The 24,666-nt window shown below is 42.0% G+C and overlaps 1 protein-coding gene across 1 annotated transcript in view; it reads right to left on the minus strand.

Moving 5' to 3' along the window:
* Positions 1–1,120: 1,120 nt before the first annotated feature.
* Positions 1,121–24,666, minus strand: part of SLC23A2 (solute carrier family 23 member 2) — a 137,493-nt gene continuing 113,947 nt past the window's right edge. The window contains exons 9-16 of the mRNA XM_052650709.1: positions 20,713–20,833; positions 19,887–20,043; positions 16,453–16,600; positions 15,239–15,344; positions 9,436–9,565; positions 8,227–8,364; positions 5,240–5,335; positions 1,121–3,433 (exon numbers count right to left, since the gene is read on the minus strand). Coding sequence (XP_052506669.1) covers positions 3,201–3,433; positions 5,240–5,335; positions 8,227–8,364; positions 9,436–9,565; positions 15,239–15,344; positions 16,453–16,600; positions 19,887–20,043; positions 20,713–20,833 — 1,129 coding nt within the window. The 3' untranslated portion in view covers positions 1,121–3,200. The remainder of the gene's footprint in view (positions 3,434–5,239; positions 5,336–8,226; positions 8,365–9,435; positions 9,566–15,238; positions 15,345–16,452; positions 16,601–19,886; positions 20,044–20,712; positions 20,834–24,666) is intronic.

Consider the following 24,666-nt stretch of genomic DNA (forward strand, 5'->3'; position numbering starts at 1 on the left):
ACAGTTCCTTATTCATCTCCTATCTGGCCTGACCATTCTTGTGGCATTGATTATTATGGAAGATTATAGTTGTCAACTTCAAGTCTAAGTTGCTAGTACTAATATTTCAGCAGGGACATGAATTAAAGAAATAACAACTTAGCTCATGGTCATAAAATATATGCGTGGGTAAATAAAGTATAAACACATACTAGAGATTCATCAATGGAGAAATTCTATCATCACATGACATTGTCATGAAAATTATCATTCCCTCCCTGGAAAACTGTGACTATTATCCTGGGTAGAAATATTATTTTACTATATGGAAATACTGCAATATTCATGCATAAACCAGGTTATCATCATGAAAGTCAGTATTCTACAGTATGAAGCAAATCCTGTGTATGAATTTGTTACCATGAAAACAGGAAACCATCAGGACCCTTGCCTTGATCAGTCACAAGAAACTTACTACAATCTAACACTGAAGCCCTCTTAAGAAAGATTCTGTATCAGTAAATCTATGTGAAATTCGCTAGTGAGAATAAGAATGACAATTGCCTACGAAGACTGGAGCCATTTCCCGTTTTTCTATGATCCATGTTAGATATTTTATCAAAACCAGTGTGGGTTCTCCCTTGCCCCCCCACCAGTGATACTGTAGTGTCTTTTGTCCTATTTGTAAGTTTCTACTTTTCACATCATGATCATCAATATAAATGTGAAAATGGGGGGGTAGGTATTCAAGTGGGAATTGGAGAATGAATGCTCTGTCCAAGGACATCCACATTCAAAACATCCTACAACATTTAACTGGCCAAAGCACGGGGTGTATGTGGCCCCAGTAATGCACATAGCAGGTGCACAGGCACAGTATCCCCCAAAACCTCCTTTTCAGGTATGTGCTCAAACCAAGAAACAGATGAATATAGTTTTTTTTCAACTACAGACTCATTCTTCAGCGTATCTGCAAGCAAGAGGACACTTCCTAACCTCCTGTGCCTTCCCCCCCCCATGAACAGAGAATCTAAGTTGGTCCCAATGGAATGAGAAGGGGGAAAACCCTCTTTTTCCAATAGGAGGTATGGGCACAGGGCTTCTTTGCACATTTTGAAGACTTGCACACATCCTGAGTGCTACCCATTGGGAGAGAAGATGTCTGGGTCAAGTTAAGCTGAAGGGAACTTGTTCCTGAATTACCAATGGTTCAGAGGCTTTCATTTGGGTATTTGGTCATTCTGCTCATCTAGAGACCAAGAATACTGCAAATCTCTGGGATGTTTAACAGTTTTCCCCACTGTTCAGAGGAGAGAAATTGGAGATGCTAAGCAAAATATAAAGAATAAACTAGGCAATTAAGGTGACAACTAGGGCTGTCAGTCTTCAGGGCTTACCAAGTCAACAGGATGAAAATCATTAACCAGTGTGCTTCTAAATATGCTCCCCCCCCCCAAAAAAAAAAACCCATACAAATTTAAATTTAGAGTCTTTCTTTACTTAATTTGCAATAAGGTTTTGGCAAAACAATGCAGTAGCTCTGGAGTGTTCTTGCCAGAATAGGCCTTAAAGCCCCAAACTTTACAGGAGTCAAGGAGGCCAGTTGTGGGGGCCAGAAATTCACCATGTGGATTCAAGGCTGCTAAGAGCCATGTGCCCACTGCCTGTAAACAATCAGGTAAATAAACACTTAAGAAGCACTATCTCATGAAACAAGGTCACTCAGGCTTTTCCTTTGATTGAAAATTTCAAACCAAATTCAATAAGTCATTTTTGTCAGAAATAATGTTATTAATAAGAATTTAACAGAGCCGGACTGCTAGCTGCTTTTCTTATCCCTTCAACAAGAAAGGAAGCATTTGGTCAGGGGATCTAGTCTTCCCCTCTGGAAAATAAAAATCCAGCAGACATTCAACATGACAACCCACAGAAAGTCTCCTTAAGCCTTAACTGCCAGATGTGAATGGCAACTTAACTGCAGCGATTAATTTACCAGGATGCGGAACCATTCAGTATGGCAGCTGTTTTGTCACCTGCCCTGGCTTCCCTTCTTCAGAAAACAAATCAATGTATAACTTAACTCATGGTTTCTGGGCTCTGGTCCAGCAGTCAGTTTGATGAACAGATTAAGCATTATGTATTTACACTTTCATGGTATCAAGCAATACAAAACACAACCACAATAATGGTTACTGGCCTTCTAGAGCCATGACAACAAACGTCCCTGTTGGAGTCCACAGCTTTCACAAATGCTGGTTCCCTTCTTAATGGGGGATAGGAGATAAGGGACAAGTAATAGGGATTTTAGGTAAGAGGGTCACGTGGAAAAACACTGATTTAAAAAATCCATAATCAGTTACATTAAATAGGAATAAAATCTTGTAATTACAAATACACACAACAATAACTGACATCCACATGTCAGCAGAGCCAAGATCCTCATAAACATCTGCTTGGTGCCTTCGTGTGGCACTCCATACCCGTCACACCAGCCAGGAGTGATAAATACCAAATAGAGTGTCTCAGCTACTAGTAAAAAGGAGACCAATAAGAGATGGGTTGGCCTAGCTTGGGCCAGGGTGGCACCAAGAAAGTGTAATTGAGAATCAGATACTGATTTCAAGGTACTTTCCCTTCCTGTCCAATCCCCCAATTTCCATTCTATCTGTACAGACTTTACCCATGCACAGATTTGGGCACAGTGTAAAGCATCTCATTGTTTACAACTGGCCAGCAGCCACCTACACACAGCATCAGGCATCATAAAATCACACTTGACCAGTCAGTTGTGACAATGCAAGGATATTGGTACCCCCTGACCAGAGGAGGTCTCTGTAGGTGCAGGTCCTGGTGCTTTCAAGGACAGAAAGCCCCTGAACCCTGGAGGTGGCCTGTAAGTAAGCTAGCACAGGGTGTTAGAAGGGGACTGAAAACAAGAAGTCACTGCAGACTTCAAGCATCCACTCCCACAGGAGAGCAGGAACTTCAAATTCAGTGACCATGACCATCAACAGATGTTCTCAAGGGCTTAAATAAAAAGATAGGTGAGACATCGTATTAGACATGATCACACCCACAAGAAAAAGCTACCTGTAATCTGTCTTAGCTCTGGGGTGGAGAATGTAAATGCAGATCTACAAACATATATGTTACTTCCTGTTACTCAGCAAGGAACTACAGGTTCATGCCTCGCTGTGGCCAGGCCACAGGATGAGCTACGGCTATACTGTGGCCTGCGAGTCTTCATCTGAACTCCGGCTACTAGCGCTCTTCCCGAGGCCTTTCCATGTGTAGCCTGCAAAGGTTGGGCTGATGGGTAAGTAGCTGAAACATCTGTATTTTTTAATAATGTTCATGCCAAATGGCAAATCATAGGATTCCATGCCATCGAGAGACTTGCTCCCTTTGCCCACGCCCTTCTTCCATTTTCTGATTCCTCTTTCCTCTGGAGTACCTGTGGAACACACACAGCAAAACAAAAACAGAACAATGGAATGTTTAGTTGAACAGTTCTACCAAGAACTGACATTCTCTGCTTCTGTTGTCCCGTAGATTGAATGGAATAGGATGACAGAAAAGAGCACTTGAGGAAGTAGTTGATGCTCAAGCCAGAAATCTAAGAATCACTAACCACTCAAAACAAATATTTCTAAAACACAGATTTGATCTTGCAAAATAGGTTCAGAATCCTTAGTACATCTCACAATGACTTCACTACTCGGTCACTGCACACCCACCACCCCCTCATCTAGACATCAGTTCAGTTCAGTTGCTCAGTCGTGTCCAACTCTTTGAAACCCCATGGACTGCAGCATGCCAGGCCTCCCTGTCCATTACCAACTCCTGGAGATGACTCAAACTCATGTCCATTGAGTCAGTGATGTCATCCAACCATCTTATCCTGTCATCCCCTTCTCCCACCTTCAATCTTTCCCAGGATCAGGGTCTTTTCAAATGAGTCAGTTCTTCACATCAGGTGGCCCAAGTATTGGAGTTTCAGCTTCAGTATCAGTCCATCCAATGAACATTCAGGACTGATTTCCTTTAGGATGGACTGGTTGGATCTCCTTGATGTCCAAGGGACTCTCAAGAGTCTTCAACACCACAGTTCAAAAGCATCAATTCTTTGGCACTCAGCTTTCTTTATCTAGACATACCACTTTTTGTATTGCTTTGCTCCATTTTACTAGGGGGTGGGGTGCATTTGTCACAAATTACCCACTTGTGGTCCTATGAGGATGAACTTCCACTGGTGTAACACTGCTAACAATTCTGCACCCTGACAGATGAGTCAGCAAGAAAGACCTGGATTTTCATGGTTCAGCACTCCTGGATTCCTTTTCAAAAGTCTTTACAGTGCAGATAGCACTGGTACCTGCTTTTAGCTCCATGGGAGCCCTAACAGTATATTTCTCTGCCTGAGCCTGGGTGATGAGGTCTATCCTATGGTGCAGGGCTTAAGAACTTCTCATTATTTTCACACGTATAAGCTATGCCCTCCCATGGGCATTTCAGTAATGAAACTGACCATTTCCATCTGCCTGACTCCTTTGTCTCTCTCTCTAATAAGTGCTGACTTAAGAAAGAAAGAGGATATTACTGACCTCCCACAAATCTAACACCTTCCACCTACTCATGTGTGTGATTCCTTCTGCCTGATGTGTTCATCTCTCATTTCCCCAGTGACCTCTTCTTGATTGAGGCTTTTGGAGGTAGATCAAGGGCAAAATCTCAACAGAACCTTTAAGCTCAAAAATTAACATCACCCTTCTTTGACAGGATGAATCCACCAGTCTGTCCATGGCGGCATTTTACAATATAAAGTAGCCTCCTCTAGGAAGCCACAAGACAGGCCCTGCATTGCATCTTAAGTCTGTCACCCAGCACTTGGCATAGGAGGAGGAGTGCTGTCCGCTGGTAGCAGCTGGCTCAGAAGTATGTGAACAGGTCAATGAAAGCCAAACTGCAGGGCTCCAGGCAAGGCTGAGCAGGAGGGCAGGTAGCTGGAGCATGCGTAAGGCATCCTGCTGCCATATTACCATATACAAAGAATTCACCTGTTTTCTCTTAGAAATAATTCAGCAAGAAGGAAAAAAACTAAAGTGATTCATGAAAGGTGGCTCAAGGTATCATCTTAACCACTTTAGAAAAGTTTAATCAGTGATGGCTTTGAACTGATTCATGCTTCCTGCTTCCCATATTTATTTGGCAAAAAAGTAGGTCACATATGTAATAAGCATGTTTGATATATGCCACATACCTGGAATGGTGTTATCCAAAATAAAAGCCACACAGCCTCCTACAAACATAGCAGTTGTGAGAAGAACATTCAACACTTGATCGATTCCTGTTATCCCTAAAAACAACATAGCAACAGGTCACAGACAGAATAGACTTGTCCTTGACTTAGAAAGGAACACTGGGGTGGACCCTAATTGCCAGTCAATGCAGTGCATGAAGTGTAAATTTCTATTGTGCATGTATAAATTTTTGCCAGTAATGCCTTAAACTGCTATGAAAATAATAGTAAATAAATTATTTAAACTGCCTTCAACAATAATCAAGTTATCTCCATAAGGAAAATTTCTAACAATGATTCACAGAAAGTAAATCTAACAGAGGGGACTTCCTTGGTGGTCCAGTGGTTAAGAATTCCAATGCAGGGGACGAGGGTTCGGTCCGTGGTTAGGGAACCAAGACCCCACATGCTTCAAAGCAACTAAGCCTGTCTGCTCAATGAAAGAGCCTGTGCACCACAACCAAGACCCAGCACAGTCCCCCCCCCCAAATCTAACAGAGTGGAGTTCACTCTGTAATAAACTATGACGCCTTCAGGGCTGTGGGGGAGTGCTGCTTGCAGATTAAAAAAAATATATCAATATAAAAGATGGCTACTGTAAGGCTGAAAAACTTACAAAGTGAATAACAAGATGACAAAAATATTCATGAGATCAGCAATCAAATGAAGGGCTTCAGAATTCTGGGTTGCTAATTAGTGCTTAGCTGCTTTTAATTTAGAGCAAATTTATTTGCAAAGATGTCATTATATGAATGAGATACATTAAAATAGAAATTCACACACTTTTTATATTTAAAAATATAATGATCTCCAACAGAAAAATAACATGTGTGGTGAGAATGTGGAGAAAGAGAAATCATTGTGTTCAACATACCTGATGGGAATGTTGTGAGCAATGTTTCATAGCTTACCTGCTATGGAAAACAGGTATTCCTCAAAAAGTTAAACAGAACGGCCCAACAATTCTATTCTTAGGCATATACCCCAAAGAATTAAAAACAGGTACTCAAATAGTCCTCATTACCAGGCAGATTCTGTTATTTGTGAATTGCCTACACACTAAAATTTATTTGTAAACCCAAAATGAATACTTGTGGTGCTTTTAGTCATTCATGGACATGTACAAAGCAGTGAAAATTTTGAGTCACCCGACACACGTGTTCCCAGCTGAGGTTAAGCAAGGTAATGCTCTGCCTTCTGGTTTCAGCTCTCAGACTGTAAACAATATTCTTTTAGCAGTCTGTATAATAACACATTTTTGGGGGGCATTTTTGTGCTTCTTCATTGGTGATCTCGCTATTTAAAAAAGCCCCACTGCAAGATGGCCATGATATGCCTAATAGAGAAAATATGGGAGATGAATGTCATTCAGGCATGAGTTCTAGTGCTACTGACTGTGTTCTCCCAAGAGCAATGGTTCAGGATTTGCTAGCTCTATATTCATGGGGATTTTATAGAACATAACTACCATGAGAGAGAACTGCCTGTACTTGCACATCAATGTCCATAACAGTACTATTTACACTAGTCAAAAAGTAGAAACAACTCAAATGTGCATCAGTGGAAAAATGGATAAACAGATTATGGTATCCACATACAATGGAATATTATCTAGCCATAAAAAGAAATGAAATACTTATATATGGATAAATCTTGAAAACATTCTGACAAGTGAAAGAAGCCAGACATAAAAAGTCACATAATGTAGGATTCCATTTATGAAACATCCAGAATAGGTAAATTCATAGAAATAGAAAGCAGACTGGTGGTTGCCAGGTGCTGAGAGGAAGGGAAATGATGGGGGTTAACTATTTAATGGGTATGAAATTTTATTTTGGGCTGATGAGAATGTTTTGGAAGCCAGAGAGAGGTGATGATTAGATTATACAACATTGTAAATGTACTAAAATACCACTGAACTGTTCACTTTAACATGATTAATTTTATGTTATGTGAACATCAGCTAAAAAAAAAAAATACACACACACATATATAAAATGATCCCCAATTCTGCATAAAATGTCAGCAGCAAAAGTTGTTTCTTAAGATGTTCTTCTTTCGCTCATTCTTTATGACATTTGGGTATTAACATAAAAAGGAATTAGGGACTTCCCTGGTGGTCCAGTGGTTAAGACTTTGTCTTCCAATGCAGGGGTTGCAGGTTTGAACCCTGGTCAAGGAGCTAAGATCCAACATGCTTTGTGGCCAAAATATCAAAACATAAAACAGAAGTAATGTTGTCACCAAGTTCAATAAAGACTTTAAAAATAGTCCACATCACAAAGAACTTTTTAAAAAAGGAATTAAACATACACACACTACTACATATAAAACAGGTAACTAATGAGCGCCTTCTGTATGGCACAAAGAATTCTACTCAGTGCTCTGTGGTGACCTAAATGGGAAGGAAATCCACAAAACAGGGGGGTATGTGTACTTGTATAATGATTCACTTTGTTGTACAATAGAAATGTATGCAATATTGTAAAGCAACTATATTCCAGTAAAAATTTTTTTTAAGAAGGTTGATCTTGAACTCAAAATAGTTGTAATTCCAACAGAAAAACATGTATGCCAAAGTATACGAACTTGAGTTTCAAGAAATTCTAAATTTTAATATAGCCTTAGTCTGAAAAATCAAAAGGTTTAACAGAGGCATTCTCCAAAAGGGTACGTTGCTGATTTGTTTGGCTTAAAAAAAAAAAAGAACAGATGGAAGCAGGGAAAGGAAAAAAGAAAAAAGGAAGAAGGGAGACTGTGCCATGCACATCAGTTATATGCACTTGCCAGCTCAAGTGGGGAGTGCAAAGGGATTCAAGTTAAACTTCGGCCAAGTGGGACTACAATGAAATACACAGATGAACATTCATTGAAATGATTCCTGAAGTTTCATGAACTGGTGGTTGTGGTTCCAGTTTTGCCAAAGATTCAAGGCCTGTTTCTCCTACCTGTGACAAGAGGGTTCTGTCTGAGGTAACTTGGAAGGACGAGCCCAAAGAAGATTGAAAATCCAAGCACAAAGAGGTTCCGGGAAGAATTTAAATCAATGAACTGCAAGTTAGAGAGTCCAACAGCAGTGATCATTCCTAGAGAGAAAACATCAGACCACAAGATCCATTATCTCACCTATGGCATGGATGACAAGTATGCTGTCCAGGGCAGACTCCCTACAATGGCCTTTCTCTGTCCCATCAGAAACAAGTTGGGAGACCTGTGTAGTATCAGGATGGAACCAGAATGTGACCACTTGACCCAGGCACTATCTGGGTTTATTCAGGGGCATAAACATTACACTTTCTTTAGACCAGGCAGAAAACTAAAGACAATGGTTCCCCTTAAAAACTCAACTCAAACATTTCAATTACATTAGGATATGGGCTTGAATATCAGGTCCCTGATTACTAACGTGAATGGCACAGAGATAAAATTGACTCCCTTTCTGTAAAAACTGACAGTTTTTAAATGGCCCAGAGGGAGAAGATATCTGAGCTTAAATCAATTAGAAATGGCAACTAGGGACTTCCTTGGTGGTCCAGTAGTTAAGACTGTGCTTACAATGCAGGGGGTGTGGGTTCGATTCCTGGTCAGAGAACTGGGAACTAAGATCCCACACGGTTGTCTATGGCCATACCATCCTGAACATGCCCCATTTCATCTGATCTCAGAAACTAAGCAGGGTTGGGCCTGGTTAGTACTTGCATGGGAGATCCCACATGCTGTACAGTACGGACAAACGAAAGAGAAAAGAAAAGAACATTGCTCCTGAAGGTCTTATCTGCAACTAAATCCGTAATGGAATAATTCAGATACAAGAAAAGAAACAGCTTCTATACCACATTAAAATATGTGATATCCAAAGATATCCGCAGAGGATATTCAAGGCAGCATGCTTTCAATAAAGCATGATAAGAACCTTAAAAAAATGGCAACTAGAGACTAAAATTTAATCTGATTTTTCTTAGCTCAGTTATTCTACCGTTAATATCAATTCAACTCAGAAAGTGATATGCATTTATATGTTTATAAGGTTTATCCTTTTATATTTTAAAATAGAAATTTATCATTACCTTCAGTCTCACTGAAGGAATTCCTTAGCAATGTGAAGAAAGAAAAGGAGCTTGAGAAGAAAACCAACTAACAAAGAAATGGAATTTTACCAAAGAGAGTACAGAAGAGGGCACCAAGCACAGGATCTGGAAGGGAGGCGAAGAGGGCACTGAACTTTCCGATCATGCCCAATGCGAGCATGAGGGCTGCGCCGTACTGTATCACCCGACGACTGCCAACCTGCAGGACACACAGAGGGCAGAGATAGGCATTCACCTTGAGGTCCTCCAAGAGCATGCAGAACTACTCAGGTCCCAGCAGGCAAATGTGACCAAAACCCACAGACAAAATCTACATTACTCTTAAAACTTTTAGTTAAAAGGGTCTAACTTTACAATGAGGATTGATATCAACACATAACTACTAAAAGCACATCGAGGGTAAAAAGATTCTCACCACCTTTCCTTCTTCCTATCCCATCTGGTTCCTGCTGGAAGCTGACTCCTCTGCTTCATTTGACTATGGGGACCCCAGGGCTTGACCTATGGGTCTCTGAGCCCTTGGCAATGTCACCTCACTCTGCACTCATTCCTGAGCTGCGGTCTTGGGTTTCTTAATGCCCACAGCCACCAGCCAGGATGATCTTGTAGTGTCTCAAATCCAAAATGCGAAAAGTACACTTGGCCCCTGCTTTTCTTCTGGGTTCTGGCAGATAAGACAAAACAGTTCTGGAACTTCTCCTTCTGGCATATTAACCATGAGAGGTGGCACAGCCTAGAGACCACTGTGTGCAGGGTTCTAGAGCCAAGAGGCCTGACTCCTATCTCTGCTCCGTCTCTAACCACATGATGGCATTAGCCTCTCAGGGTGGCAGGATCCTCATCTCCGTAACAATGAACAGTGTGCTTCTGCTTTGAGGATTAAATAAGCTCCATGTAAAACAGTCTTAACACCACCTGGCAGGCATTAGGTTATTTGATAGCCTCCCACTTAAACTTGCTTCCTCTGGCCTTTCTTCTGCCCACCTGTCCTCTCCACTGTAATGGAGCAACCTCTTTAACATCATGATTTAGGAGATCAGGTCCCTGCCTAAGTCTTCTGGTGCTCATCCCCCTCCTGGCCAGTTCTCAGACACATATCAAAGTACTGATACTACCCTAAAGCTACCTGCTCTGCAAAGCCTTCTTTCATTCCAAGGCTCAACTCTCCCAACACTGGACTTCTGCAGCATCACACACAGCATTCCCATGTGGGCCCAACTTTATTGGTTAAGTTTGATCTCTGCCTTCTAGAAGCTTCTATCTAGTCCACTGTCACCCAGGTAGCAAGAGACGGAGCTGGCACTGGGCTCAAGAATCCTGCACTATTGGTCTCTGCTCTGTGCTGCTTCTCCCAAGAGAACATCCTGAGGACATAAACTGAATAAAAGAGCTTCCAGAAATGGAATAGTATCCACAATGCTTCATGTGTGAGTTACAATGAATAGGAATGGCTATTTAAATAATTAAAATGAAATGAAATGTAAAAACGGACTCAGTCGTACTAGCTACATTTCAAGTGTTCAGCAGGAATAAGCAGCTGGGGGGGTCCCTCAGGGGATAGGGCAAGTACAGAACATTTCTACTACTGTGCCATTCTCCTGGATGATGCTGGGCTAGACCTTCCAAGAGCTTCTCAATGAGCCCAAGGGTCAAGTTCAGAGTAAGAAGCAAATCTTTTACTAAGATACCCAGCTAGAATCAGTCACAGCTGATGCTGGAGCCTAGCTTCCATTATTCCAATTTACAGCTCCATCCCATTATACCACCACTTAGTGCAGGGATGCAGCAAAAAGGGTCATGCAAACTGGCAATGGAGCAAAAATGACTTACGCCTGGCTGTATTACATGATAAGGAAGCCTTTCATTTACAAAAAGCAAGCATTTTCAGCAGACATTTTCAAGGACCAGCACTTCAGAGTGAGGGGGAGGTGATGGATACAAATGTAAGTAAGTCATAAGCTTATGATCAAATAATGGTACTGCTGCAATTACTAGGTTGTGGGTTGTCCAGTGGGAAGAAAAAACTCTGAAAAGTTGGGGAGGATTCCCTAGAGACGGTCTTGAGGGATGAGTAAGCCAAAGAGCAACCAGACAGAGGGATCCATCTCCCAGCAGAGTCAGTCCTGTTAGATGTGCAGTGGGGAGGACTGGGCTGGCCCTAAGGATGCCTGAAATGATAAATCTTGTATGAAAACCATGCATGGAGGGCTGATCTCCCTTAGACGCTGTCCAAAAAAAGCAGCAAGTTATTCACTCTTTTGTTCAACAAACATTAACCAAGTGCCTGTTATACATTTCTATTCTAAATACCAGAGACACAGCCCTAAAATCCCTGCCCTCCTGGTGCTTATGTGAAGCCTTCACATCTTTCTCACTGCACACTCCCTGGAATCACTTCCTAGGCTCCCTTCTGATCTCCTTGAATTGCAGCTCTGTGTCCAGGGCCACTGAAAAACTGACACTGCATTTCTGACTTTCCAAAAGTGTTCAACAGGGTGGTATGCTGCAGAGGAGAAATGATCTCCTTTCGGATACCATCAAAACAGATAGTATGGCCAAGAAGATGGTATTTATTCTTCCTAGAAATAAACTTAGGTCTAAATATTGTATAACAATATCTCTAGTTTGCTTATCTAACCACATGCTAAATGCTTTACATGAAGTAATTCCAAAATTTGGCAAGCTATTGTTAATAGACAAGGGCATAGAAATTCAGAGAGGAGATGTAACTTGCCCATGGTCATGTTTGAAGAATATGATGGAGCCAGGGCTGAATCGAAAGCAACCACCTCCCTACCATGTCATGCTGCCCTTTTCTGTGGGACAGACAGTGGAACACTCTCAACACAGCAGTCCTGCACATGGAACCCAACCCATCCAACCCGCAGAACTTCAGAACACACAGCAGGGTAGGCAGCCTCACCTCTAATCAAGTAGTTAGAATGTCCATGTCTGTACATGGAATGCTGTAACTGGATAAAGGATAGCAAATAGTAGAGTTGCCAGGAAATGAAGACAGATCCTCAGAAAGAGCCACAGATCGCCCTCTTTCTATATGTTCTGGAAGACGGATACAATGGTCCAGACTAAGGCTGTCTAGAAGAATTGCACACAGTGATGGAAATGTTCTGTATCTGTGCTTTCCTTTGGCATCCACCAGCCACATGTGGCTACTGACTACCATACTGTACAACACAGATCTAGACCTAGAACTGCTAGATTTCACATATGAGTTCTTATCAGAAAAGCAACTGTTCCAAGCCCTTCAGCTGGATAAAAGGCAGGATACAGCCTTGAAACTTCTGCTTCCTTTTTCCTGAGCAGGGATCTTCCATTAGCCACATGGTTTAGGCCACAGAGAAGCTTCTGGTGCTAGTCCTACTTCCCAACCCCAAGGCATCCGTGTAGATGGCTCAATTATAGCCCCTTGTGAGTCAGGGTAATGCAGCTAACTCCAGGGCCGATAATGCCCCTCAAATCAATAAGGCCTCTGCTAGGGGAAGTAGCTCCAAAGGAATTCAGAGAGAAGATCAACTGGCTCAATTAAAAAATGCTGGCGGGTGCCTTTTCAGAATAAGCCAGCACCATCTAAATTATAATAAAGGTAATTATTCCTCAAACCATCTCAGTAATGTTTTAGAAGGAACCCTGATGACAGCACTATTTACTCCCTATAGTGACTCTAGTTAAATTATCTGTGATGTATTTTAAAGAAGTGCAGAAAGAGAGTTGGCTTATTAAACTGTTTCCCCAAAAGTCCCTCCATCTATAATAATTTTACCATTATGTTATTTTGGATTAGTTATAGGTCTACAGGTTCATGGCAGCAAACTTGCTAGAGAGTTAATGGCTTACACCCCATTTGGTGCCCATTTGACCCTCTCCTTAGCTCTGTGGTGCTCAGTATCTGCAGTAACAGGACCCAGGCATTCTGAAAGGAAATGCCCATCAGGGAGCCCTCACATGTCATGCCCTCACATGCGCAAGGAGAGACAGGCAGCAGGCGTGGCCACTGGCACACCTAAGGCTGAGCTCTGTGATGGCCTGGCCAATTTACAGAAAAACCAACCAGCAAGTCAGGCTGGTACGATGTATGCTCTACTCCCTCTCACCTGGATTTGCAGTTAAAATTAACCAAACTAAGCATCTGGTTTCTTTTTCCTGGTTATAGAATCGTGCAAAGAGCTGGAGGAAGATTTCTAATTTTAAAGAGGTCAAACGATTCTAGAATGCTCCAACTCACCCTCAAGTTAGTCCATCTTGGATGATGGTGAACCAGTTCTAATTGTGTCTAGCTGCTCAGCATACAATGGCCAGGGCCTGGCTGCATTCCTCAACACCCTGGGCAAACAGCAAGCATTGGCCCAAAGCAACTGGGATATAAAATTTATTTCCTAGTAAATCTGAAAGGCCGAGAAGCAGCCTCCTTGTTCCTGAAGCTAGACTGTGGTATGTATGCTTGGAGTGGGGTTAGGGGGAGAAATAAGTGGGGAGGACTTCAGACCAGGTACCACTTCAACCTGAGTGACTTGCTATGGCTTGTTCTGTTCACTAACTCCACAAAAGATTTCATCTGAAAGAGAAGAATGATGCTGCTACGCTTTGAAAACGGCATTAATTCTTTACTGTAAGATTGACTTATTTGTAATGAGTAAAGTAATTTCTGGGGCTTCCCTGGTAGCTCAGCTGGTAAAGAATCTGTCGGCAGTGCAGGAGACCCTGGTTCGATTCCTGGGTCGCGAAGTCCCCCTGGAGAAGGGACAGGCTACGCTCTCCAGTATTCTTGGGCTTCCCTGGTGGATCAGACAGTAAGAATCTGCCTGGGTTCAATCCCTAGGTTCAGAATATCCCCTGGAGGAGGGCATGGCAACCCACTCCAGTATTTTTGCCTAGAGTATTGCCATGGACAGAGGCGACTGGTGGGCTGCAGTCTAAGGGGTCGCAAAGAGTCAGACATGACTGAGCAACTAAGCACACAGACAGAATGCAATTTCTAATCTAGAATTAGTGCCATCTCCTAACTGGTCTCCTGTTTCCACCCTCTTCCCAGACCCCAGTTGTCTACTTCCATCATAGCAGCCACAGTAATTCTTAAAACAAAACAAAACAAAACAAAAAAAACCAGATGGACTCACACCCTGCAGAACTCTCTCCCTGACTACTTCCACTTGGCCTTTGGCAGCCTTTAAAGCCTACATGACCTGGTCCTCAATTACCTCAAGAACCTCATCTGCTCTTACCCAATGACCCCCACTCCCATCTATGCTCCTGTCCCACTGGCCTCCTTGCTGATCTGCAGCATGCCAGGGTGGTTCTGTGATAGGGCTCTGCGCTGGCAGTGCCCCCTGCCGGAATGCCCCTTCCCTAGGTACCTGCACGGTTCCCTCCCTCAGCTCTGTCAGGCTTTGCTCAAGGTCACCTTCTCAATGAGGCTTAGCCTGACCACCCTAAGTTATGCCCCTGATCCCCCCATTTTGCCCCATATTTCTGTCATACTTATTATGCTTACTATTTATTGCTTGTCTTCCTCTGACAGAATGTAAACTCCATAAATGATGGAAATATTTTTCTTTTTCATTCACTGATGTATCCCAAGTGCCTAGAATAGTGGCCTGGCAAAGGGTCAGTGCTTAATAAAAAATTGTAGAATGCATGAAGGAATAGCACCTGAATGCCTGCCTACCCAGGCCAGTCAAGGGGAAAGAGACCTCTATCAGCATTCCAAAACTCCATCAATAAATCAAAAAGAGATGGGGAAGAAGACAATCTCATAATTGGAGGCCATCCTTTTGGAACTCACAGTGGCCAGACCAATCAACAAAATGGATCAACATTTAGAGGCCCAACCATTTAATTATAAAAATATCTGTACCTTAGTAATTCCCAAAACTCCAATGTTGGGACTGGATGAAGTAGAGCCATTCCCAGTACCAAAAATGCCATCGAGAACACAGGAGAGACCCTCCACGAAAATCCCCCTAAAATATAAACGAATGGAGTAAAGAAAAACATTAATTCAATGGGAGAAACACTCTGAAACAGTCTAAATGTTTATGACCCAAAGGCAGGGTCCATAGACCTGTAGCCTCTACGCTCCCCAGGAGGGGTTAGCAATGCAGAGTCTCAGGCCACACCCCAGATCTGAAGACGTGCATTTTAACAGGGTTCTCCATGCTCATTCAACTTTCAGAAGCACATCTCTGAATCACACATTAGATACAAGTGTTTAAAAATTATTCCAAATTAAAATATTTTTCCCAGAAAATAATCATTTGTGGAAATCTAAGACAACATAGATCATCCATAGATTTGATTCCTTTCCTGTTAATAGTTTTATCAGAAAGAAAATGCTCTGTAATTTTATAAATGTTGGAACTTTCAAAAGAACCAATTTATAAATAATTTACCCATATGCAGTAGCTCCATTAGAGAAAAATGGAAAAACTAGGGCTCTAAACACCAACAGAAGCAATGCAAAAGATGCGGAGATATCAGCCCTTTCGTTCTCATGACACACAATTCCTTCTGGAAGGGTGGCAGCTGGCTAGGAAAGGCAGGATGATCGGGGCTACTTTATTTTCTTTACAGCTTCTATAGGGCCCAATTTAACCCCAGCATTGAGAAACTAAAGACTATATCTACTGAGAATATAAACTTCACAGCTCATAAACCTCTAGATTCTACAGACTTCATTTATTCCTGCTCTTGTCTCTCTCTCTATGAATTGTAACTGTGAAATAAACAGTAGGGAAAACAAGAAATCAAAGAGGACAAAACATCCATGACCCCAAACCAAGCAAAGAACAATGGCAGTGTCTGGCACTTGTTTTGGTGAGTTTAAGGTCTGGAGAGATCTCACAGAGAATGTCTTATATGATTGTCACCATGAGAAAGAAGGGTGGGAATTCTGCTCTATATTATTTGGATGTGGAAAATGAGAGCAAAACGGGCAGTTACTTATTCGAAACAGCCAATAAAGAGCCCTGATGCTTGGCTACTTCATGTTGAAACTCTTGACTGTCCAAACCAAAGAGCAAAGTATGAGGCACTGGGCCCTGTGAAGAGTTCATTTTCTCAGGAACCCACCTGTTTATTGCATGGATGGGAGGTGATGGGGCACAAGACAACCTTGCACAGGCATAGTAGTCCCCGATAGACTCGATAATACTGGCAACAACTGCACTGAGCATGCCGATGACACCAGCTGCAGAGACGGTGGGCAGTCCCCACTGAACTAAGGAAGAAAAACAAGCATGAAAGCCTCATAAACTTTCTTAGAGGGGCAGGCAAAAGTTATCAGGATATTGAATCATTCAGTATGTCAGGACTCTACAAGAACCACTCAGATTTTTAAAGCTCATGGTAACTATTTTTACACATAAGTCATCAGTGCAAAATGCCTGGGAATAGTTCCCGAGTTGAATGAAAACAGTCATAATCAGGATTGGTCTGCTTTATTTAAAAGAAGAAATTGTTTGACTGGAAGAGGTGGGTGCTCCTCTTTCTTGCTTCAAAGCCACACTCAGCATCTGCTAAATTAGGATTTAACACAGCCTGCTATGTTGGGATGGGTATTTGTATGCAGAGAATGTTTAGCCCTGCTGTGCAAAGCATGGTACAAACAGTGCTCCTGTCCAGAGGGAGGCATCAAATGAAAAAGCAGTGAAAAGTCATCACGGAAATTTAAATTACAACAGTAGAGCATGGCACAAAGTGTAGTCAACCCTTTTCTAGTATAATACCAGCACTTTTTTTAAAGTACACCATGTTACAGAGAATTAAAGAGTTCCCTTTAAGAAAGCAAAGCAAAGACCCCAGGTAGATTCATTTTGAGTATCCAGATTTAAAAGTATATCTATTTGGACATTGAAAACCATTGATCTTATTTAATAAAAACAGCATGAGGAACCTTCACTGTTAAACTGAATAGACTTCTTTATAAAGTACCTAGACTTTCTTTCCCTGAACTATTAGTTATTACAGAGCTACTAAGCAGAAAGTACATGAAGAGAAATGTATAAAATGTCTTATGCAGGGGCCAACAATATACTGAGGGATCAGGACACTAAAAGATTTCGAACAGTGCAATGGCTGGATGTCGCAATCAGTACCAGTTAGGAAGTCAGGAAGTGCCACAGACCCTGTTGAAGAAGAGTCTGGAAAGCAGCACACTGAGTGGAGAAGGCGTTCTGGATGGGCAATAAGTGGATGGACAGAGCCGGGGAGAAACAGGCTGCTGCTCACCAGAGGAGGCCTGGGGCAGGTAGGGTTGGAAGGCCTTGACCAACCCCCTGGAGGGCCTTGGCCTCTGTCTACTGGGTCATGGGAGCAACCCCAAGTTTGGGAGGAGAAAGGTAACACATAAAGTAAGGTGTACAGAATATCCCTTGGGTGTGTGTATGGACAGAACTTTTCCTTCCTGGAGCTCACTTTACCCCTTGGGAGCTGACCAGGGGATGTTGAGGCAGTCTGTATTCAGGGGTTCAAGGTGCAGAGTCACCAGCAACTGGTTTGGTCAACATCTTGTCCCTAGATTGGTTTGGAATAGATTCTTCACATGCAGATGATTTCTTTACCAAGCAACATTTTGTGTTTTCTAAAGAACCTTTGATACAGTTATCTTTACAGCAATACAGTTTCATTTATGTATCTAGATTTTGGGGTGGGAGTCGTATTTTATTTTGCCATTTATTATTTATCAGAAATTGCATTTTCTCAGACTTTTTACTTTAATTGCTTTCTTATCTACCACACTTTGCCTGAAATCCTCAGCAAGATTTTTAAAATCTTTATCCCATTTACTTCAACATTTAAAATTTGTAATCTTAATTTTTGACTGCTTTTCCTTCAGATTATTTATTTAAAATTTAAACCTGTTGGCTTCCAGCCTTCTATTTAAGCCTGTTATTTTATCTTTCTTTTTATCTAGAACTTTTAGTTTGTTACTTGATAGCAGGGTTTCTCAGCCTGACACTTTTGACATTTTGGACAAGAAATCTGTATTTTAACAACCAGTCCAAGTAATTCCTAGCACACAAAAGACTAAGAACTACTGGTCTAGATATATAAAAACTTGTCTCTGGATTAAGATACATGAAAACTTATCTCTGGATTAGGAAGTATGTAAGACTACACCCTTCTGGCTCAGGGAACAGCTCTTTATCTAGGGAAGCTCTGGCAATAGAGGAGCTGGTAGCACTCAGGGCTGTTGTGAAAAGAAACCAGACAGGACCCTCTGCAATCATAATGTTAAGGACCTGCCCACTTAGTTATGCCTCCCTGTGCACAGGCCCCATGGTCCCTGAGCAAAGTCTCATCTCTCAACACACGCACAGCTGCTTCTCCTGGACAGCCCGCTCCGTGTTTCTATTAATATTTCTGCTCATCTTGGGAGCCACATGTACAGGCAGAGAGGACCACCCATATGTGCTGTGGGGGCTTCCTCCTACCTCCCCTCCCATGCCTTCTCCTGACTCCCTCATCAACTGACTTTTAATCTCATTTTACCTCAGATTACATGTATGTTTATGAACCTTGTATGGAGGGGACAGGCATACATAAATACATACTTATACCATATAATCTGATGAGATTCAAAATGCTTTAGAAAGACTAAACTTTTTACAGTGTTTGTAAATGTGTTAAGACCAGGAGGAACAACTGCCAGAATCACTACAATTTAACATGCTTAGAACATTTATCTTTGACCCAATCTTAATATTTTTGGCTTTTCCTCATTGTCAGAAAATACGGAAATGTGACATCTGGACAGGGGTGTAAACTGGCACAATCTGACTAAGCTCAGGCTTTATTCTATTAAAAACCTTAAATGCTGGGAACAGAGTCTTCACATTACAACAAGCATGTAATAATCACTGGGTTCACACAAAACACTTCTGGGGCTGGGGTCCAGAAAATGCTACGTGGTACCTCACAGCTGGGGCTCAAACACCCTTGCCACCTGGCCAAGAGTTACCCAACAATGAAATTATAACTTAAGATCAATTGTCTGTTTGTGAATATTAGTTTACCTGACAGGTGTGACCAAATTAAAAAAAAATGATTATGGCTACCTATTGAAAGATTATACAAATTCCACCAGGCTTGAGCAGTCTACTAATCTTCAGGCCCCTCCTACTCAAGTCTGTTCATTTTGGTGGTTTGGGTACTGTACAGCTCTATACTTGCCTTTCTAAGTAGCTGACCTCAAATCCTGGCCATTAGAGCTCAAATCTGGCAAGAGGCTCCTTGAGCCTGGGATTTTGTCCTAATGGAACCAAAACAATCAACTGGTACAACTGAGAAGAGAGCTGGTTAGTCTCTACAGTCTTCTGGAAACAGAGCCTCCTGCCTCCCTTCTCTGCTATCTGATCCTCTGAAGGCCAGAATGGTACGACTTTCAGGGCATGTTCTGCAACAAAGAAGGCCTTTGGTGTTGGCAGAGCTTTCTGCCAATTCCCAGCTCCTCTAGGTTGGACCCTTGTGGGCTCCTGACCACTCCTGGCCACCAGAATACTTACATGGGTATGGGACCTTAAACCACGGGGCTACCAGCAGCACACCCTGCCTGGCATCAGTTCGAGCATAGAAGCCATACTTCGTGCTGTCAGGAGGGAAGACATCTGTCACTGTGAAGATGAAGCAGAGTAGCCAGGACACAAGGATGGCCAGGATGATCTGAAGTGGTCAAAGGAAAAGGCTCTGTCAGGCCAACAGAAGTGGTGCTTGCTAGCAAAACATGCCTTCCTGCAGTGGGATTATTATATCTCAGAGCCCATCAGTACTTTGCATAAAAAAACAAATAAAGGATCTGCGTAGAAACTATTCCTTGAATGGAATCACATTTAGAGAGAGTAGTTTCATACAGTAAAGTTATTTAATTTGAAACTGGCCAGTAAAATGAGAATAATGGACAATGGGCCTGAAAGGGCCACGTGGAGTCTGACCTCCCTCAGTTCCAAGGAGAATCAATGTCCTCTCACGTACTGTTAAAAAGACTCCAAGGACTCTTGGGTGGCATCGCCAACTTGATGGACATGAGTCTGAGCAAGCTTTGGGAGTTGGGAATGGACAGGAAAGCCTGGTGTGCTGCAGTCCATGGGGTTGCAAAGAGTCAGACACAACTGAGTGACTGAACTGAAAAGGGACTCCAGAACTGGAAACTTCTACCACTTCTAAAATTTAGGTCCATGATGATTTGGGTGGTCATTAGTACTCTGATATCATCACACAGACATGGTCCCTCAGGACCATCTGCTTAACCCCCTCTTCTCATTATAAACATTTTACATATGAACCAAATGCAATATTATCTCAAAAAAATTAAAAAAAAAAGTAATTACTCACAGGGAACATTTTGAAAAGCTGTAACTTATATGCAGTCCATCCTTTCTTGGATTTGTAAATTGGGAGAGGAAATTTAACATTTCTGGCATATTGAGAAAATAGTAATACTAGGAAAATAGTCCTGAGGAGAAAAAGAAAATGAACTAGGTTAAAGGTTGTTACATCTATGTTAAAAATAATACTCAAAGTTTCAATGACAAAATTGACCACATGTGTTCAATTCATTTCTCTAGAGAGCTGCTATTCCTCTATTATTTGGGAAATCTTTTGAAAATGCCATTTTTAGATCTTAACATTTCTAGATATGGAAATGAGATTGTCATGTAAATGCTTCTATTCTTTAATAGACGAAGAAAAAACAAAGAATGTACATACTGATAGGAAAAGTTCACGCTATGTGAAGAAAAAGACAAGATGCCAGATACAACGTACTGTATAGTAAAATTACAAATACGAATTAACTAAAAAACAAGCAACTACCACACAAGAGTGCATGTGTACACATATGCATGAATGCAAACAGGTAAGAAGGACATGATCCAAATGCTCACAAGGATTGGTTTATTCCTCATTTTTCTGTATGTTCTGATTTACTTGGAAGGGACATGAATTACTTTTAAAAAGAAAAAACTAAACTTAAATATTTAAGAAAGCTATACACAATAGCATTCAATATTAATAATAATATTCCTGGGTTTCCCTAGCATGGCTCAGTGATAAAGACTCTGCCTGCCAATGCAGGAGATACGGGTTCGATCCCTGATCCAGGAAGACCCCACATGCAGCAAAGCAACAAACCCATGTGCCACAATTATTGAGGCTGTGCTCTAGAATCCAGGAGCCTCAACTACTGAAGCCTGTGCTCTGCAACAAGAGAAACCACCTCAGTAAGAAGCCTACACACTGCAACTGGAGCAGCCCCTGCTCACAGCAACGAGAGAAAAGCCCAAGCAGCAACAAAGACCTAGCACGGCCACAGATAAATTTTTAAAAATTATATATACACATACATGTGCACGTGTGCTCAGTCGCTCAGTTGTGTCTGACTCTTTGTGACCCCATGGACTATAGCCTGCCATGTTCCTGTTCCTCCCTCCACAAGGATTCTCCAGGCACGAATACTGGAGTGGGTTGCCATGCCCTCCTCCAGGGGATCTTCCCAACCCAGGGATCGAACCCAGGTCTCCTGCAATGCAGGCAGATTCTTCACCATCTGAGCCACCAGGAAGCCCAAGAATACTGGAGTGGGTAGCTAGCTATCCCTTCTCCAGGGGAACTTCCTGACCCAGGAATTGAACTGGGGTCTCCTGCATTGCAGGTAGATTCTTTACCAGCTGAGCTACCCGGGAAGCCCATACAATATACTCATATATAAACAATATTCCTGAGAGATTTCTGTCTCAAGACATTATGCACTGGTCTTCCCGCCCATTAGCCTACCCTTCCACAGTAGCTGCTATAATCATTCACTTTACAGAGAGAAAGCCAGCAGTCCAAGATCATGCAGCTAAGCTGGCCAGGGGTCTAGCTCTACAGCCTGGGCTCTGAACTATGCTGCCACATTGTGAGGGCAGGGATGTCTGGGCTGACTCAAAAGTTTCTCTGTAACAAGTCCTACACTCTTGATCCAGCTATGCTGAGTGCTGCAGGAAGCAGGTGGTCTGGTGACCTCCTGGAGCAGAACCCAACACATCCTCATGTGTCTGGTGCCCCATGTGTGGCAGGTGTGGGATAGCTTCCCATATTCAAACAATGAAGGTATACCATAATATGTCTCATCACCTGTAGGGATTCATTCTTTCTCTTATAACCTCAGGTAGAGTTGACAGAAGAGAGGATTCTCAAAGTTAAGCTTAATTGTTCCTGGGAACAGTTCTAATTGCTGAAATGGAATTATCAGTTCCATTGACAGCCAGTCAAGTGCCACTTCACAGTCACACTCCAAATGAAGTGTGGACTGCAGCTGGCTGCCACTCTACCATTTCCTCACCTATGCCGGCACTTCACTGACCTGGTGCCACCACAAAATCATCAGATCAGTACCAGTTCAAGGCTGAAAACATATATGGTGCCCAAGTTATTCTAACTCCCCCGTGAATGGTGATGTTTAACAAAAACCAGTATGACAATGAAGGATACTACAAGAGACCAAGAATGTCCATTTGCTAATGTGACCACCAAAGGCTTAATTTCCAAAATATACAAACAGCTCATATATCTCAACAACAAAAAAACAACCCAATTGGAAAATGGGCAGAAGGCCTAAATAGACATTTCTCCAAAGAACATACACAGATGACCAACAGGCACATGAAAAGATATTCAACACCACTAGTTATTAGAGCAATGCAAATCAAAACTACAATGAGGTATTATTTCACACTGGTCAGAATGGCCATCATTAAGAAGTCCAGAAATAATATATCTGAAGATCAGACCAAAAAAGGTCTACAAATGCTGGAGAGGGTATGGAGAGCCCTACACACTGTTGGTGAGAATGTAAACTGACACAGTCACTACGGAAAACAGTATACAGTATAGAGGTTCCCCAAAAAACTAAAAATAGAGTTGCTATATGATCCTGCAATCCCACTCATGAGCACATGTGAGAAATTTAAAAAGATACGTGTACCCCAATGTTCACTGCAGCACTAGTTACAATAGCTAAGAAACGGAAACAACTAAAATGTCCATTAACAGGTGAATGGACAAAGAAGATGTGTTACAGAAACTAATCAACTAGACTTCAATTACGATTAAAATCGAGTCAAAGTCGCTCAGTCGTGTTCGACTCTTTGAGACCCCATGGACAGTAGCCTGCCAGGCTCCTCTGTCCATGGGACTCTCCAGGCAATAATACTGGAGTGGTTTGCCATCTCCTTCTCCAGGGGATATTCCTGACCCAGGGATTGAACCCAAGTCTCCTGCATTGCAGGCAGACTCTTTACCAAGTAAGCCACAAGAGAAGCCCAGAATTAAAATAACCTATACTAAAAAAAAAAATGATGTGATACACACACACACACAATGGAATACTACTCAGCCATAAAAAAGAATGAAATGATGCCACTGACAGCAACATGGATGGATCTAGAGATTATCATACTAAGTAAAATAAGTCAGGAGAAAGACAAATACCATTATCACCTACATCTGGAATCTAAAATATGACACAAATGAACTTATCTATAAAACAGCTTCACAGACATAGAGAATAGATTTGTAGTTGTCAAGGTGGTGTAAGGGTGGGATGGATTGGGATTTGGGGATTAGCAGATGCAAAATATTATATATAGAATGGATAAACAACAAGGTCCTGGGACTTCCTTAGCAGTCTAATGGTTAAGACTCCATGCTTCTACTGCAAGGGACATGTGTTCAATCCCTGGCTGGGGAACTAAGATCCCATACGCTGCATGGCCTGGCCAGAAAAAACCAAAACCAAACAAGACAACAAGGTCCTACTGTATAGCACAGGAAACTATATTCAATATCCTATGATAAATCATAATGAAAAAAATGTGTGTGTGTGTGTGTATATATACACACACCTATCTGTATAACTGAATCACTGCTATACATCAGAAATTAACACAAAACTGTAAATAAACTATACTGCTGTGAAACAAATTTTTAAAAATGTCATTTCCTACTCACTGTAGCAGGGGATTTTATAAAAAGTGAAAGTGAAAACTGCTCAGTCATGTCTGAATCTTTGCGACCCCATGGATTATACAGTCCATGGAATTCTCCAGGCCAGAATACTGAGTGGGTAGCCATTCCCTTCTCCAGGGGGGTCTTCCCAACCCAGGAATCAAACCCAGGTCTCCTGCACTGCAGGCAGATTCTTTACCACCTGAGCCACAGGGGACGCCCAAGAATACTGGAGTGGGTAGCCTATCCCTTCTCCAGCGGATCTTCCCAACCCAGGAATCAAACTGGAGTCTCCTGCAT

The sequence above is a fragment of the Budorcas taxicolor genome, chromosome 13, assembly GCF_023091745.1.
Source record: "Budorcas taxicolor isolate Tak-1 chromosome 13, Takin1.1, whole genome shotgun sequence".
NCBI classification, from domain to species: Eukaryota; Metazoa; Chordata; class Mammalia; order Artiodactyla; family Bovidae; genus Budorcas; species Budorcas taxicolor.